Source organism: Lissotriton helveticus, chromosome 4_1, assembly GCF_964261635.1.
Source record: "Lissotriton helveticus chromosome 4_1, aLisHel1.1, whole genome shotgun sequence".
Taxonomy (NCBI): Eukaryota; Metazoa; Chordata; class Amphibia; order Caudata; family Salamandridae; genus Lissotriton; species Lissotriton helveticus.
In genome coordinates this window covers 366,103,022-366,121,090 of record NC_136063.1, presented here as the reverse complement: position 1 = coordinate 366,121,090, position 18,069 = coordinate 366,103,022, and the positions used below count along the sequence as shown (strand labels likewise).

The 18,069-nt window shown below is 44.5% G+C and overlaps 1 protein-coding gene across 1 annotated transcript in view; it reads right to left on the bottom strand.

The window, feature by feature from the left end:
* Positions 1-18,069, bottom strand: part of NUDCD1 (NudC domain containing 1) — a 373,385-nt gene that overhangs the window by 26,502 nt on the left and 328,814 nt on the right. Inside the window, exon 9 of the mRNA XM_078686877.1 lies at positions 13,070-13,226. Within this exon, the coding sequence (XP_078543003.1) occupies positions 13,070-13,226 (157 nt within the window). The remainder of the gene's footprint in view (positions 1-13,069; positions 13,227-18,069) is intronic.

Genomic DNA, 18,069 nt, shown 5'->3' with positions numbered 1-18,069 from the left:
TTTAACTTTGAAACTGAGTTTTCTAAGGAAATGTAGTGAGTACAACTTGCATGACTGAAATGTTTCCAGTACAAAATTGTGTACAGTCGTTGCAAACCCCTAAGAATTTGAATCTACTTGTAATGTTCCCAGATTCCTCCTTGATTTTATGATGTTACATACAGAAGCATAAAAACAAGATTAGTAGCTGCTTAAAAATAAAACGCACACCAAAAGTTGCAACTTAAAAAAAGATTCGATAAATTGTGGTATGCTAATTTAACTACCATTTCTGTAGCATCTTTTAGTACACACTTTATGATGCATGCAAATAGTTTTTTAAAAAGTCACAGAAGAAAACCTGTGCACCTGCGGGTATATGCCCTTACATTGGTGCTGATTTACTACTTTCTGGAATGTCAGAGAGTTTATGGAAGCCTTGAAACTGTACTCAGAGCAAACTTTAATGATTTACATTAAAGGCTTTTTTTTTCTCGTGTACATATGCTGAAAAATTGCAAATTCACACTTATTACACCACTTTTTTCCTACCATAAAACAGTTTTACACCTGTCTCTATCAGGAGTAATTTTCCAACCATTTTGATTGCGGAAAAGGACTAGGAAGGTGTTGCAAATTTGTGGGTGTACGGAGACTCACAAGGCACTGAAGCACTGGAAATACCACTTCCCCCGTCCAACCCCTCTTAGGCCCAGATTAGAAATTGTGCAGTACTTCCAGCGTGGTAAATCTGCACTCTTAAAAGCCAGTACTGGGCCACTATGAGTTTATCCTCATGGAATCGGTAATAACTGTGCCGACCCGGTATTACTGAGAGGAATTGTGCATGGTATTCCCTTTTATGTGGGGATACTTGCTCCCATTTAACAGCTGCTCCAAGCAGGTAGTATTGTCTGCGGGGGAGAACTGCTGCAGGGTGAGAGGAAGTAGGGATGATGGTGGGGGTCACACGAGACTGTACACTGGCAGGGGAAGCATTACATGCTCCAAATGTGCCTTGGCTAAGGTTTAAGCTGTGGCAGGAAAGCAGATCAGCCTGTAATGTAGGCCCTTCAGTATGTGAATTTACTGGTGGATTTTCCCTATGGTAAAATGGAGTCCTTTTTCCGCACCGATAAATCATAGTGCAGGAACATCTGACAACTCATGACTGACCATATGCGCGTACTGATGTCCTATGTAGATTTGCAGAAAGGTGGCAAAATAAGAACATTGCTGGAATCCACAACCTGATATAACATGAGTCCTGGCATAATAAGAGAAGCTATTATCAAAGTTTTTATATATTGAGAAAACTGCCATCATTTGTGAAACAGCACAAGAGGAAGCATCCAGTTTCTTGGACAAGTAGATATTTTATACAATTCCACACTCCTGGTGGTATAGGTAGAATAGCATTCACTAACGAAACCATGAACATGTGTGCCTTATACTGTTAGAGAGCGGTATCAAACAAGATCTTTCCATCAGAAGTGAGACTGCTCACCTTCCCTCAGAACTGAGAACTTGAGCTATGACTGCCAAGATACTTACTAACTTCAGTTCATGATCCTGGTTAATCACATCATTGATGTCCTGTATTTTAACTGTTACTTCCTTGCCCAGGTTAGGAATGAGCCTGTACTCTTCTTGGGCTTAGTCAGAAGTAAAAATGTGTATCTGCCGACTCAAGCAAGAGATAATAGTGTTGCTGTGCATGATGTCATTAGTATTGGTATGCCTAAGGGAGAGACAAATTAAATGGTGCATCTTCTTCAGTCAGGTTTACCGACACTTTGTCTCCTTGTTGTAGGATGTCGCTTTGGCCTTGAAGGGAAATTCCATCACCAGCACTCATGGATTCTAGGGACTTCAGGACACAAACACTGGACAGTCCTTGAGAGTCAGTGTCTGTTGTCCAATGGCTTTGAGATGGTCTGCCTAATTAAATACTCCCTCCAAATCACTTGATCACGCTTGAGCACTTGTGGTTCTAAGGTCAAGGATGGCCTTGATGGTGGAGCAGTTGACGACACCAAGTAAAAAATGACATTTACTGTCTAGCAAGGGAGTCAGAGAACAGACGGAAATTACCTTCAAAGCTTTAGCAATGATGGCTTCAATCAATCAATCAATACAATTTGTACAGCATGCAACTACCTCTACTGAGGCGTCGCTGTGCTCAAGGCAAGCCTGGAGAATAGATTGGCCAGCACAATCTAAGCTTGACTTAACAACCATGTTTTTAAATCTTTCCAGAATCTCTGCTCCGTCTTGGCCATGCGTCTGTGAGTGGACAGGGAATTCCAGAGCTTAGCTGTCCGTCCCGAGAATGACCTGCCACCTCGTAGAGCTTTCAGAAAAAAGAAACAAGGGAACCCCTATAGTCAGAAGGGACCAAGGGTAGTAGTGATTATTAAGAGACAGCAGTCCCTTACAAGGTGGGTGAGTCAATATAAATAGCCACAAAATTACTATCAAGATTGGGTCTGTTTGTGTCAAAATAGACAGGTTAAGAATTTAATAAACATATAACTAAAGCACAACAATCCATAACTAATAAGTGAGCTGGACGTGAAAGGGTATTGGGAAATCAGCTGATTTCCTTACCACAAGCAGGTGACTTAAAAGTGACTTGTACGGTGAAAATGCAAGTAAGCTGAAGTCACAATTACAAAAACATCTTGTACTCCACAAAACTCCTAATTTACAGTTTGGAGTTTAAGATGCAAATGTCAACGACGTTTCGATCCCCAACTAGGTTATGGGATCATCATCAGGACTAAGCAGTAAAGCAAATGCCTGAGAAGTTGCCCGGATAAGTATGGGAGGGTTAAAGAGGGAAAGGGGGTGAGGAAAACAAAAAGGGGAAGAATTAAAATACTTTTGAGGTATAGTTACACAATTGAATAAACGTGCAAGGCACATGCTTAGATAAGTTTTCATGAATGATAACACACATACTGGAGCCCCAGTGTGGTAACGCTGTGGTTAAAGTGGTAGGAGCAAACAAGGTCAAATGTGTAGACATATGTAACCAATTGAATAATGCATGTGTGTTAGACTTTAGCATGTTTTCCGAGTTTTTTCTTTCTGACCTCCCAGTTTTGACTGTTTTTACTGGTGTAATGATTCTGCGCACTTCCTTCACTGCTGATAAGTGATAAAGTGCAAGTGCTCCTGATGTAAAATGTATTATGGATTGGTATTTCCCTGATTGGCTTATTTGATTTATGTGCCAATCCCTAGTAAAGTGCACTGCGAGTGCCCGGGCCTATAAATCAAATGCTGTTGGTGGGCTGCAGCACTGGATTGTGCCACTCACACAAACAGCCCGTAAAGAGTAACTCTGGCCTGCCATTGCAGAGCCTGTGTGCAGCCTGGGGCTGCCATGTCGATTTGGCAAGGGCACACACTTGCCAGTCCCTAAACCTTCCCTTTTCTATATGTGAGTCGCCCCTAAGGTAGGCCCAAGGTACCCCCATGGGCAGGGTGCATTGTATGTGAAAGGTAGGACATGCCCTGGTGTGTTTGTGTACCATGGGCAGGGTGCATTGTATGTGAAAGGTAGGACATGTCCTGGTGTGTGTGGCATGTCCTGATTGTGGATTACAGCCTACTTCGTTTTTCACAATTGCAAGGCTACTTGTTCCCCATAGGCGGGAGTGGGCAACTGACCTAGGGAACATGGTAGAAATTCGAGTTTAGTATGCCTGAAGTCAGAGTGATAAAATACATATCTTAGTTAAGTTGGTTTTAACATTCTGTGTTTGAAAATAGCACTTTTCTTGCCTAACCATCGAGCCTCCCTCTGCGAGGTTGTGTATTGTCTGTCTGGTTTGTGAGTGACAGGGGCTGGGGGAGACTCCAGGAGACAGGGTGAGTCAACACAGGGCTGAATAGACCTATCTGCACATAGATGGGTGGGAGGAGTAGCACCTGGTTCTGAATAGGGCTGTGCTTGCCTCCCGCAATGCTGGCTCCACCTCCATTGGTGCGTCTGATGTCCCTAGTCTACACTGTCAAAGGAAAAACAGGAGTCTTGTAAATAAAGTGCTCCAAGACTGACCAGAACTGGTTTGGGCTAGGTACAGGACCCTCTGCCTTCGGAGGACAAAGGAATTGCTGGTATAAATATTGGGGTCTGTTTGGATTTGTTTGGTCATGACGCTGTTATAGCCCCAGACAGGGCTATCGACATCAAGGAACTGTGTTTCAAAGTTATTTTGACAACTGAAGATATTTAAGTACTGTATTGTGGATTTTTATCATTTTGGTCTTGTTTTAAGCATATAAAAATATTGGATATTTTTCTAAACTGTTGTGGTTTTCTTTTGTAGTGCTTACACTGTATTACTGTGGGTTAGGTACAAATGCTTTACACACTGCCTCTAAGGTAAGACTGACTGCTCATGCCAAGCTACAAAGGGGGTGAGCAGGGGTTATTTTAGGAGTGTAACTGTCTTATCCTGACTAGGAAGAAGGGACCCTACTTGGACAAAGGTGCAAGCCCTTGTCAACAAGAGACCCCCATTTCTAACATTGGTTGTCAGCGGTGAGGATAGTACTTGTGTTTGCACTTGACTTATAGTGATTGGTGTGCACTACTACCATATCACAGACCATTACGTACCACATACTTGTTCTTTTTTTAGTTTGGGCCTAAATGGAAATTGCCTTTGAGGAGGATAGGTTGGAATCCTACATCGTAAAGGAATTGAAAACCATTAGCTAGAACCTGAAAGTCCAGGTCAGAGGCCTCACCAGGAAGGAGCAGCTACAAAAGGCAATGAGGGCCTGGGTAGCAGCCAGACATGCTCGTGGGCAATCTGGTGATCTTGGTGGAGAAGCCTGTTCCTAGGGTGGATGTGCTTTTGGGAGAGGGGAACCCTACAGGCAAGGCAGCAGTAGCTTGTCCCCAGAGGAGCTGGAGGACAGGCGTGAAGCTAGGAAGTTTGAGTTGGAGAAACTCAGAATAGAGAGTGAGAGGGAAGACAAAAGAATAGCCATGGAGGAAAGGAAGATGATATTAGATTATTAGCTTATTATCAAAGAGCTGGAGCTAAAGAGTAGAACCGGCTCAGATGGTGGCAGCAACTCTTCAGCAAACACAGACAGGATTGTACACAACCCCAAGAATGTAGGTAAAGAGATAAGCCGGACTGCTCGTGCCAAGCTACCAAGGGGTATATGTGTAGACAATAAGGGCACCCAATTAAGTCAGCAAGGGACCTTGGGAATTGATTCTTTAAGACAACAACGGTCCCTTACAAGTATAAGATTAGAATTAAATAAATATAGATGAAATCGTTACTATATTAGTTTGACATGTCCAGCCGGACAGAGGTCTAGTATTTACTTATGAAAGAATGTAGTACAAGAAATTCTCACCATATACAAGACGGGGCACAAGCCTGTACCCAACTTTACAGACATACAGCATAGACAGAAAAAACAAACAAAGGGCTTTTAGGCAAAAGCTTAGCGTTCTGTTATACTGTTGTCACAGTTTAAAATGAAAAACAGAACAATACTAGCACCTTTACATTTTAGAAGGAAAAATGAATTTTTACAGTTGTATAAGGTGCATATAATTGTCGAGGGCGTTTCGATTCGTATTTAAAATTCACGAATCATCATCAGGACATATTTATACATGCCTAACACTAATAAGCCTCAATTGCCTATGGGAAAAGGAGAAAAGGAAGGAAACTACAACATGTGGTCATTAGGAGGATTCAAGGAGTATATACACGTACATTTGAAGTTGGAATGCAGTCATTACCATCGTAGAATTTAAAAGGTGACTGGTGAAGGCAGTAAATGGAACTGATGTGGAGTACTCTGCGTGTAACACTGGTGCTTAACCGTCGGGTGGCGGTGAACGTGCATGGAGTTGTTTCATGTTAGCCTGAGTGAAGTGGAGTGGAAGTGATCTTGATGGTGACTGAGGGAAAAGAGTGCCAGACGGAATCACAGGTGAGCGGGACTCATCTACAAAGTAGTTGCAACGCAATGGCGTTTAGTTGCTGAGCCCCAAGGAAAGGGGGTGCCTGGGAGATAATTTGGCCGTGAGAACGAGCAACAAAGGTCTAAAGCCTTACCATCAGCAGGCCTGTAGGCCTCGGATCCGGACACGGTTACGGGGTTAGCGTACCTGTGAATTAAAAACTACTATGAGGGTCGAGCTTAAAAGTGAGGTAGTAAAGGACCGCGTATGGACGGGGTGAAGCTTACCGATAAGGAATGCGAAGGGAGAGGCGTCGGTATGACCGGGATGAAGCGTTGCCGATCGCTTCGAACCTACACCAGTGCAGGGTCCTCCAAGGAATAGGTTAAAGTTGAGCGTCAAGGAAGCCAGGGTGAGGCGTATAAGATCGCTCTGCATATCACTCCGGTTCGGTGACCTGGAAATAGAATTGGATTTAAGGGAAGGTAAAGGCAGAGTGGACCTTGTGAGAGGTGAGCTCGGCCGTGTGGCGGGAGGACTTACCGGTCTTGGTGATGCGAGGGCAGCTCGATCGCAGTGCAGTTCAGCTACCAAGGGGGTGAGAGCAGGGGTTATTTTTGGAGTGTAACTCCCTTATCCTGACTAGGAAGAAGGGTCCCTACTTGGACAAAGGTGCAAGCCCTTCACAACTAGATACCCCCATTTCTAACCATGTATCAGACAAAATAATCTTAGAAATGAGATGTACAGCAAGAAAATCAAAAAGTGTGGCCCAGTTGGTAGCGACAGAGGGACCTGACATAACTATGTTCTTGCGGATCCGCTATCGTTAAAATTGCGCTTCCATTTGGACATCAGCCTGCTGTATTGGGTTCTACCACAGTGCCAAAGGAAATAGTAAAGAACCTGGGAGACTGGCTGGACCAGGAGTTATCTCCAGAATATCAGATAGCCGCAATGACTGGAAAGTGTTTTAACACTCTAAAAATGCTAAAAAAGATATTTGACATCCTTCCGCTCTCAGCCATAAAAAATCATCCAACAGGCATCAGTTAGCTCTCAGCTGGACTACTGTAATGTATTATAGTATTATATCTAGGAGTTACTTAAGCAAGACTGCAGAAATTACAGAGCACAAAATGCCGTCTAGTACTAAATCTCCCGAGGTGTGCTTCCGCCAGGCCTGCCTTAACTAGTTTGCACTGGTTGCCACTCAAAGAGGGAATTCTATGTGAAGTCATGGGCTTTTACCACCGAATCTTTAATGAGAGAGCTCCACGATACCTTACCTCTTTAGTGACTTGCCACAAACCTAGCTGTAATCTCAAATCCTTAGGAACCAGCTAGGGAGTCATCCTGGGGATAAGGAAAGCTAAATGGGGTGGCCGTTCTTTCGCCTTCCTAGCTGCTAAGACCTGGAAATCTCTACCTCTCTACCTATGGATGGAACCTTCGGAGCTGTAGTGCCGAAGGAGGGTAAAACCATGGCTATTTTGACATGTGCTGGCATAGACTTAAACGTAGCTCATATAATTAGGTGGCCTTATCAGCTGATATTTCTCCTTCTGGTCCCTCTCTCGCAGTGCTTGGACGCACTGTTAGACACAGCCATGTGATTTATAAATATCCTTATTATTATAAAAAAATATATATGAATATGAACATTGGATGCAAATTTTATTTAATTTAATGCAAGTGCTTAACAGCCTATACGTTTTTACCAAGTTAGATGATCAAAAGGCCACATATTAAGGACACACTACTATATACTGTTGAGAAGGAAGGCAATTAAATGGCAAGAGATGATTCTAAGACTAGTCCTAGTTTTAAGAGGTGTTTAACCAGGGTTTTTGCAATCTATTGAGTCTCTGACTATTACGGTCTAGTGGTAATGAGAAGTCATGCCAAATTCACATCAGTTCATTCAAAGTCATTGTTAGCAGCTTGCCAAGGCTAATGAGACTGGGGTCTGTGAAACTGAGATGTCCTAACCATTACAACTAAAACATGGTAGGAGAGGGTGGGCTCAGGAGTCATAAGAGCATTTTGGGCGACAGTTGGAGGAATACCATATTTTGAAAAGTAAAGTGATTTTAACCTTGGCAGAAGGTGGCTGGTCCTTCAACCAAGCTACTACCACCCAGCCACTAATTATAAAGGGGAGTTACTAAAAATGCCAATCCGATGATACGAAAGTGCCATGTAAAAATTAGTGGCTTAATTTATCACTCAATATTTACACGGCCAAGCAGTGCGGAAGAACTGCAATTCTGTTATGAGCTCAGCTGGTGGCAGTCACCTGTCTCAGTCTACTTGGGGGCATAGGCAATTCCCAAATATTACTGGGCCAGATGTACAAAGGTTTTTTAGTTTGCAAATGCCCCAATTCACAGAATGCGCTGTTGGTGCTGAAAAAAAGCATTTTCCAATATACAAAGGTCAAATTTGCGATACAATAACCTATTACTGAATCACAAATTCGGTTTGCGATTCGGTATTAGGAGTGGGCATGCTTAGAGCGTCCTTCTTAATACTGAATCACAGTGGTATATGTGAATATTTTGAGATCAAAATGAGGATGCAAAATATTTGAATTTTACCACCTACTTTAAGTAGGTTGTAACCCATTCTCAAATTGGAAGGGGTCCCCAAGAGTCTTAAAATATTTTTTTAAGGGCAGTCAGTGGTTAAAAAACTGAAAGAAAACTTTCCATTTTTCTTTTGTGAAACGCATCCCATTTTCCTGTAAAAAAAATGGGCTGCACTTCAAAAATAAAAAAGAGCCTTACTGAAAAGCAATCACAGACATGGTGGTCTGCCAAGTCCAGCAGGCCACCATCCCTGTGCTTTTTGCTATTTCCATTGCGCCGCAAACTGGGACCCACCATATGAATATTATTGAGGTAGATCTACTCGCTACCCACTGGGAATCGCAAAATGTGTTAAAAACACATTGGTACATGGGTGTTCCCGATTACCAAATAGCGAATCGCAAAATGTGCTAATTGGTAATCGCAAAATATAGACTACGTACATCTGGTCCTTTGTTCTTTAGTCCTGGCATGTATTCTACCTTATAATTAAAACACTGCAACCTCACTGACATCCTTGCAAACATGACTGATGCCGTGTACATCCCTTCAGCGGTGAGTAACTTTATCAACAGTCTGTAACCCTGTTCTAATACTTTAGATCTCTAGATAAACTGATGGAAGTGTATGTGACCCCAAATACGTAGTAGTATTTCTCTTTCTATAAAGGAATATTTTTCTTCAGTAGGTGTCAATGATCTTGAAGAAAAGGCCATTACAACTACCTTACTCTGCTCATCTACTTGAGTCAGAACAGTTCCTCTACCACAGACTTCAGTAGAGACTATAGATTTGTTCGACAGATGAAATCCTTGAACAGGCAGAAACCTTCAAATGTTATTTTTTCAAATTGACAAGATCATTCTGGGACTCCTGTCCACTCAAACTGTGCCTTCATTAACAATTGTCTAAAACTGTATATATTCCCTTTGACGTTCCTAAAGGACAAGTTACTTACCTTCGATAACGCCTTATCTTGTAGAGAAATATTCTAGCTGCAGATTACTCACCATACAATTTCCCAGGCGTCAGGGTTGATCCGGAAAACTTTTGCTGGTGGAATACCCTTGCGCGTCGGTAGCTGGCATTGGTCGGGTCTCATGATGACGTCGTCCATGCTGGAAGTGATGTCCGCGTCACCTATATAGGCGCCAATCCGGCGCTGACGTCAGTTGCTTTTCTTGACTTTTTGCACTAGGAGCGAGGAGGAGGGTCTGCAAGGAATCTGCAGCTAGATTATGTCTCTACCAGATAAGGCATTACCAAAAGGAAAATAACTTGTCCATCTGAGACATCAAGCTGCAGATCCCTTACCTTCAAATAGATAATAGATACACTAGCAATACCATCCCTGGAGGAGGGACTGCTGACAAGTTTAGATCAGGCAGTCCTGCAAAACGGAGCGGCAAAAAAGGCTGTACCTGCAAACTTGACTGTCCAGGCAGTAGTGCTTAGTGAGCGTGTGCAGAGATGCCCACGTTGCTGCCCGACAAATGTCAAGGACTGTAACACAAAGCTGCAATGCTGTTGTCGCAGCCTTAGCTCTGGTGGAATGAGCTCTTAATCTTAGAGGACAACCCATCGAGAGATAGTCCTCTCCTGCACTGCACAAACTTTCTTTGATCCAACGTACCCCACGAAGAGTTGGTTGTCCAACCGGAACTCTTTAGTGCGGTCAAGGTAGAAAAAAGCTGCTCTTTTTGGGTCCAGATGGTAGAGTCTCACACCTCCTCTTTATACGGGTGCTGAGGAGCAGAGAAAGTGAGCAAGGTGACAGATTGCCCCACGTACAATGGTATTGCCATTTTCAGTAAGAAAGAGGCCTTAGCACCAAAGAAGTATAAGTACATTTCTGGGGCTCCCAGTCCACGCTGTTCAAAAGGAAGTGTCAGTATTTCCCATGCCACCCAGGAATACTTTCCTGCACATGCCAATATTATACGGTGGGAACTAAGCCGCTTGCAGAAACACATCAGCAAGGAAATTGATAAAATAATAAACAAATTCAAGAATTTATGAAGTATCATTATCTTAGCAATGGCCAGTCTCCCCTTAAGAGACAGTGGAAGCTTGGCCCAACCCACCGCACAGTCCTCAAAGCCATGTCATCAGTCTGCCGTAGTTGCCTCATCCGAGCTCGTCTAAATCTCGACTGAGCCAGATCTCCAGATAGGGCACTGGGTCTTGCACCTACGTCAAAGGGAATTCGGACTCAAAACACTGGGTCACTGTTATTAGGGGGAATATGATGGATTTAACCCGATTGAGGTTTATGCCCGCCATCCCATCAAAACGAGTGAAATTGCATAACGAGTAAGACCAAATTGTCCTGGGGGTCTTTAATATACAGAGTAACGTCATACGCATACATGGAAACCAGAACTTTAGGGTTGGGGGAGGGTGGTGCAATTGCCAGCCTGTGGTGACAGTGATGCTGCCATAGTCTAGCTGCCTGGGGTTCCATTGCAAACACAAATAGTATGGGTGAAATGGGGCATCCCTGCCGTGTAATGCTACATATCAGGAAGGCGGTGGGGGGTGATTGTTCTACTGACCCACAATCTACTAGTGGGCTGGGCATAGAGAAGGCTAAATCAGTCTTGTGAACTTGTCTCCCCACCCAAAGGCTTGCCAGTCACTTGAATAGGTAGGGCCATTCGAGCGAGTCAAACGGTTTAGTTGCGTTCAAGAACACTGCAGCTGCGAAAAGGCCAGAGGAATAGGACACGTTACAATGCATGCGTGTCATTGCAACGCAGTCATTACAACAACCACGTTGTAACGACCCATACCATTACAACGCAAGTCATTACAACGACTTGCTGTAGGGGGGGCGCTGGAGTTTGGAATAGTATAATTTACTATTCCAACTCCAGTCTGTGTAACAGTAGAAGAGGTGTTGGATTTTAAATCCAACACCTTGTCGTTGTAACGACTTGCGTTATAATGGTATGCGATGTAACAAGGCGTCCGTTGTTATGACTGCGTTGTAATGGCGTGCTTTGTATCGACTTCATTGTAAACAATGTTTACCGACCAGGGTCTATGATATGCAGGAGAGCAAAGAAAGCGTGCAGGTTGAGGGCCGTGGATCAGCTGGATACAAATGCAGACTGGTAGGGGGCATCATGGTCAGAGGTAGTGGGATGAGCTGTGAGGCGATCAATTTTGTTAGTATTTTATTATCCAAGTTTATCATGGTCAAGGGTTAGAAGAAATCACATCTTTGGGGATCCTTATCCGGTTTTAAAATAGTCACAATTGGGGCCTCCCAGAGGGAAGGAGGGAGCACACCATTCCATAAGGATTTTTCATACATAAGTAGGAGATGTGGGGCACAAATTTGGGCGTAGTCCTTATAAAAGGGGGCCGTGAGGCTATCTAGTACTGGAGCCTTATCACCAGGTAAAGCACTAAAAACCTGGACTACTTTGTCCACTATAAAAGATTCTAGGCGGAAGTACCAGTAGCTCTATTCCAGCCAAAGAAGCTGCACTACATCCATGTAAGACAAGGGGTCAGGTGTGGTGAGGTGAGGGGCTGATAGGACGTATATAAGTTGGAGAAGGAAGTCATCTCCTGCCGTATGGCATCCACCCCAGCATGTGTGTTCGGCTGATCAACTATATATTCACACGCCCAGGGTTTTCGCCGCAGACCACCCAGGGCCTTACCCCCTTGATCTCCCTCTCTGCAGCACCTTGCCCGGGCCACCCTCTCCAGATAATGCATTTCTCTGTACGCTGCATCCTCGAACTCTGAGAGTTTGCTCTAGATGGATGCCAGGGTGGATTCCCTACATGTGTAGAAGTATTGAAGTTCTAAGTCTCTAATCTCCACCTCTAGTCTTGTCAGCTCACCTAGCAGCGCCCTAAGAACTCTAGCTTGCTTAGCTACACAGAACCCACGGATCACTAACTTGAAGGCCTCCCAAATGATGAGCGGGGAGGAGACCTATTGCTCATTGTGGTCAAAATCCTCAAGGATGGACGTCCACACCTCTCTTCGGAATACCTGATCCCAGGCCGGTAATCACCATGAAAAAGGATGTGATGTGCATTCAACTTGGGCATGATCTGACAGTGTCTGAAAGTTGTAAAATCTGAGTAGGGTTCCACCTGAATTGGTCAGCTATGACAAACCGTGAGCTTGTGTACGGTATGAAGGAGGGGAGGGTCAGAGGGGTTGATTATGCCATTATGAAGGTCACAATGGAAGTCTTGGGTCTTGCTCAGTAAATTTATTGTACCACTACTGACAAAAAAATAGACTATAGCATGTGACATTGTTAAAACGTCCTTTACACAACTACTGATACTTTTACAGCTTTTAGTTACTTAACATCGTTCAAGAGTTGAGCTATACCAAGGATCTATTTTTACTTACATTTGTGAATTTTATTGACAGAAGGAAACCCTTATCACATTAAATTCGAATTTAACCAAATCTGCTGAATCAATAAATCATATCCAATTAGTTCAACTGTATAACAATGACTTAGTAGAGACTATAAAAAGTAAATGAACTGCCAACATACTACAATACATACCTAAAGCATTAAATGTTGCAATGTGCTTCCACATCTCTCCTTGGGTGGAATGTGGTTGCCAAAGCAAAGCATCAACATCGTGCCGCAAACAGAAGCATGGCATCTCTTCAGGATTTACAACGACTGAAAAAAGATACTGGTTGCTCCCAAGATTTACCTAAAGGGAGTAAAACATATACATTATCAAGTGTAATTTCAATCAATGAAAATAATGGTACACGCATTTCCAAACACAAAAAAATTATTTCTGCATCAAACAACCTACAGGAAAGAAGATCTGTAAACAAATGTTATGGGACAACACTCACAACAGAACTGTGAGAAAAGATCTGGAAAGACGAAGAAATACCGTAGTAAGCCATAGAAATATTATGTCACGCAGGACATGGATTTACATTTTCGATGAGATGAAGCGACCCAGTCGAATTGTGCCTCGGCAAATGTAGCCAGTCCATCGTTTATTCACTCAGAACATCCTTTACAATAGGATACAATAAGGGTACCTACCCAATATTATCCTACGGGACCATTATGATGTGGTTTGCTAAAATTAATAATACAGAACATATCTGGGTGCAAGTTGATCTTTAAGGAGTGGCTACATTTAAAAAGCCATCAGACTTGGTATCTGGGAAACATATGATGACGTAAAACAGTTGCCAGTAATACAATCAATAAGGCCTGAGCTCTGAAAAGAAATTATTTGGGGAAGTACTTTATGGTCAAAAAGTGAAATAGTGAAGAAATATCAGAAAGATTGAATAATTAGAGCATCTGCAAATATGATGTCATACTTAATTGATTTTCATACCAAACATGGAGTGAAAGACATTTGCAACAGAATGATGCATGAAGCATCAGTCCCAATAACGCGTAGAAGGCTGAAGCAATTAACATCATAGAAGCTAGAATGCCGTTATCCAATAGTATTGCTAAAGGTGAATCTTTGAGAAGTATACCAAGTCTTATGGTCCTGAATCCCATTGAGTGACAGCCTGGGAAGGTGGTTCATTAATGTTAGAAACTACAAACTTGTGTAACTGACAGATATTCTCAGGGGTTGCCTGGATGTCCTAGTGCTGTGATGGCGTTGTACTGGGTCATTTATCATGGGAGTTAAATAAGGAAATTCCACATGCAGAGTCGATCTACCACTTCTGACGAGGAAGCACAAAGGCGATTCTTAATGTAATTTACTTAAGTCTCTCTTAACATGTACATGGATTTGTATATATGCCATTACAACTGCTCATTTACATAGCAAAGCCTACCAGTAGAGGTATCAATGTCAGCAGCTATTGAATACCTAATTGAGTACACTTCATTTAATGCGCTGATGTACCATGTTGTATTTGTAAATCCATCTGTTTTCCTTATTATTTATAGGCATAACAGAATAACTAAGCTCAATTGTCAATTTGCAATTCAAACTAACTTCAAACAAGATCCAGAAATTCATGGTAACAGCCTTGCAGTGAGTGATAAACGTCCAATTCGGGTTGAATATATTCATCCAAGCCTGACATTCCATTTGTTTAAAATGAGTACCACACCAGGTCATAATGAGATCATTGATGCATCTCTTCTAGACCACCAGGGAGTCTAAGAATACATAAGTACTGACATATGTTAATGATTTGCCTAAATGAGAGCCCTGCAAAACTGAACAGATTTGGTGCAAAGGATGCACTCATGCCCAATATTTTCTTTAGTTAAAAAAACTGTCTTTCAAAATGAGGCAGAAGATATTTTTTGTTAAACCTATAAAAGTAAGTTGCATACTAGGGGCTGGTAGGGCTCTACAATACATTCTTAATCTTATCAGGGGCAAAACACAGAGAAATTATTATAAAGGCAATTTATAACTAATGTACATAGCAGCTCTTCCTCAGGGCTACATGGGTGGTTTTTGATCACATAATGGTGTAAAGCATGAGTAAGTGGCACATACATTTTATTTTTTTTAAATCCACATATGTAAACTGGGGCAGCTAATAAGAGTATCATGCGGCCAGTGAAGGATAGGACAATGGCTCACTGCCCCAGTGTTTTATTTTAATCACCACGGCCTATTAACAAAGACATTTTGGAGTATGTAAAGGATTATGTTACTTACCCTGTAAGCATCTATTCGTCGCATGTAGTGCTGCAGATTCACATGCTATGCAAACTCCTTCCATCTAGTGTTGGGAATGGACACTGCAAGTTGTTTTTCCCTCCAAGACGTTTTATGATTGGCGTTGTTTCTCCTCCCGCTCGATGCATTGCACATGTTGACCGCTGTTCCTTAGAAAGTTTGTTTTCCCCTTGCCATGAAAGGAGTGAGGATGTAGTCTGCTTAGTAAGACTTTGTTATTAGACATGAAGTAGGTATTTTGTTATCTAATACCTGCTGGGGAGGCAGGAGGGTGCATGTGAATCTGCAGCACAACACACTACGAATAGATGCTTACAAGGAAAGTAACATAATCCATTCGTAGCATGTGCTAGCTGCAGATACACAAGCTATGAATGAACGGTAAATCATTCCCCTTACACGAGGTGGCTTTAAGCATAAGATGGTGCAGTTGTCCCAAATAACATTTGAAGGAATGTTTGTCCAACTAAAGCTTGTTGTCTCGATTGAACATACAAACAATAAAGGTTTGTGAAAGTGTGTGCGTTTATCTCTGTTGCTGCTCTACAAATGTCATTTAGAGGGTTTTTTTCCTTAAAAGGCCATAGTTGCTCCTTTTTTAGGTTTCGCCCTGGCGTTGCAACTGCGTAGCAGTTGCTCCGCCCAGGGCGAAATCTCATGATCCTACATATAGGGCTTTGGTCCCGCCTCTGTCTCCCATTGGCTAGCTGCATAAATGGAGGCTAGCCATTGGGAGACCGAGGCAGTCAATCACGCTTTCCCGTGAAAACGCGATTCGGGGGCGTTTATCGGTCTTTTTTTAAGTCCCGCCCCTTTGTCCTGGGCCGCGCTGTCATTGGCTGCCGGCCCGGGTCACCCCCGTGACGTCATTCCCCGGGCCGCGCTGTGATTGGCTGCCGGCCCGGGACGGGAGTTGTTTTTTCACGCATGTAACCCTAAGTCCTTATGTTTTCAACTGGTTCTTATGTAAAGCGCTCTGACACCTTCGGGTAAAGTTCGCGCTATATAAAATTGCACAAATAAATACATAAACAGCACGGCATAAGCCCCATAACGTGTGTGAACAGGCGTGCCCAACAACGTCAGCCAAGAATAGACCAACGGCCATCAGGAGCCTTCACATCCAGAGTCACCGGCGTCGTCACCTTAACCGGTCGGGTACGCAAAGGACAGACCCGCTGAACTATGGCGGAGCTCTGACTAGCCACGGACAACTCTAAAATGAACCATTCCCCGGACCCCCGCCCACAGTCAAAGGAGTTTGTTTAATGGTGTTGAATGCGGTCCTACGCAACAGCCAATCAGCATTTCGAAGGATGTGCTTCAAAGCTCCAATTCTCGGTCACCTTACATGTTAGGCGTTCCTACTCGCGGACAACTCCGAAGATGTGACCAGCAGTGGGATTGTCTGTTGTGCGACCCGGAAGTGCTACAATTACAACAGATGCCATTCATTCAAAGGTGATGAACGATTAATGGGCATCAGGTTGAATCATGGATGGTTCGTGCAGCGAACCAAGTGCGTACCCCGAGCTGCCCAAGTGCCCCCCAACTCCTCCTCCCCGCCCGGACACTTCCCTTCCCCACTCGGCTGAGCTCCCCCTCCTTGCCCCACGTCCGGGTCGGAGCGCTGGCACCCGCTCCACCCGGGTGCACTCCCTGCCCGTGATCTGCCCTCTCCCCGGCCACCCTCCGCTTCACCCCGCCCTCATCTTCGATTTCTGCCCCCCTTCCGCCGTTTCCTCTTTCGAGCTCCGCTGTCACCGTTCGCCCCGAGCCTCCACCCGAGCTCTGGTCACCCCGAGGGGTGCTGTCTCCCCGAACTCTGCCGCCCCCACCCCCCCCCCGATCCGAGCTGTGCCTCGTGTGCTCCGAGCTCGGCTGCTCATCCCGAGCAGCTCCGGGCACCCGAACTCTGCAAGAACCCCACCCCCACCGAGCCGCCGCGTGTGCTCCGGGGTCTGCTGCTGACCGGGGGTGGGGGCTCGGTTCATCCAAACTCTGCAACTCCAGGAGGGCTCCGAGCTCTGCCCCCCCACTGGAGGAGCACCGGCCATCTGTAGGACTCCGCCCCACCCCCCGCTCTGCCCCCAGAGACCCGAGGTCCTAAAGAGCTCTGTGCCCCCCGCGTCTGCGCGCCCCCTCACCAGACCCGAGCGGTGCCCATCAGCCCCTGCACCCATCCTCCCCGGCTGGTGTTCGAGCCGGGCCCCACCCCCCGCCCCGAGGAAACTAACTGCTGACGGGGTCCCCCTCTCTCTTCAAACACCCCATCTCGTTCCACACTCCTATCCTGAGGGGCTTCGGTCCCTGTCACCCGGCAACTCTCACTCCCCACCCTCTAATGTCTCTCTTTGCCCCTGCAGGTGTCTCCGGCCCTGGAGCTGCCCCCGGCCCTGAGGTAAGAGAGAGAGTTTGTTGGGGGGTCCGAGGGTGGGGCCATGGGTGGCGGTGGCATCTGTCCGTGATGTACACCGGGGCACTTGACCGCGGGTGGTTGCAGGGGATGTGCGCAGGGAGTGACGCGCAGGGTTGTGGATGCATGGGTGTGAGGAGGGATGCATGGGTGTGAGGAGGGATGCATGGGTGTGAGGAGGGATGCATGGGCTCTAACTTTGTCAAAGGCGAAACCGTTGCATTGTAAATGCTTGTTTCTTGTTGAATGAGCTTTTGGCACAGTTGTAAATGTTCTTTTTGCTTTTGCATTACACATTTGAATGCAATTAATAATCTATCTTGCTATACCTGTCTTGGATATAGTGTTTCCTTTTGTTGGATTTGAAAAAGAAACAGAGTTGTTTTGTTTTTCTGAAGGCTTTAGTATATTCCGCATAGTACTTAAGTGCCCTTTTAACGTCTAGTG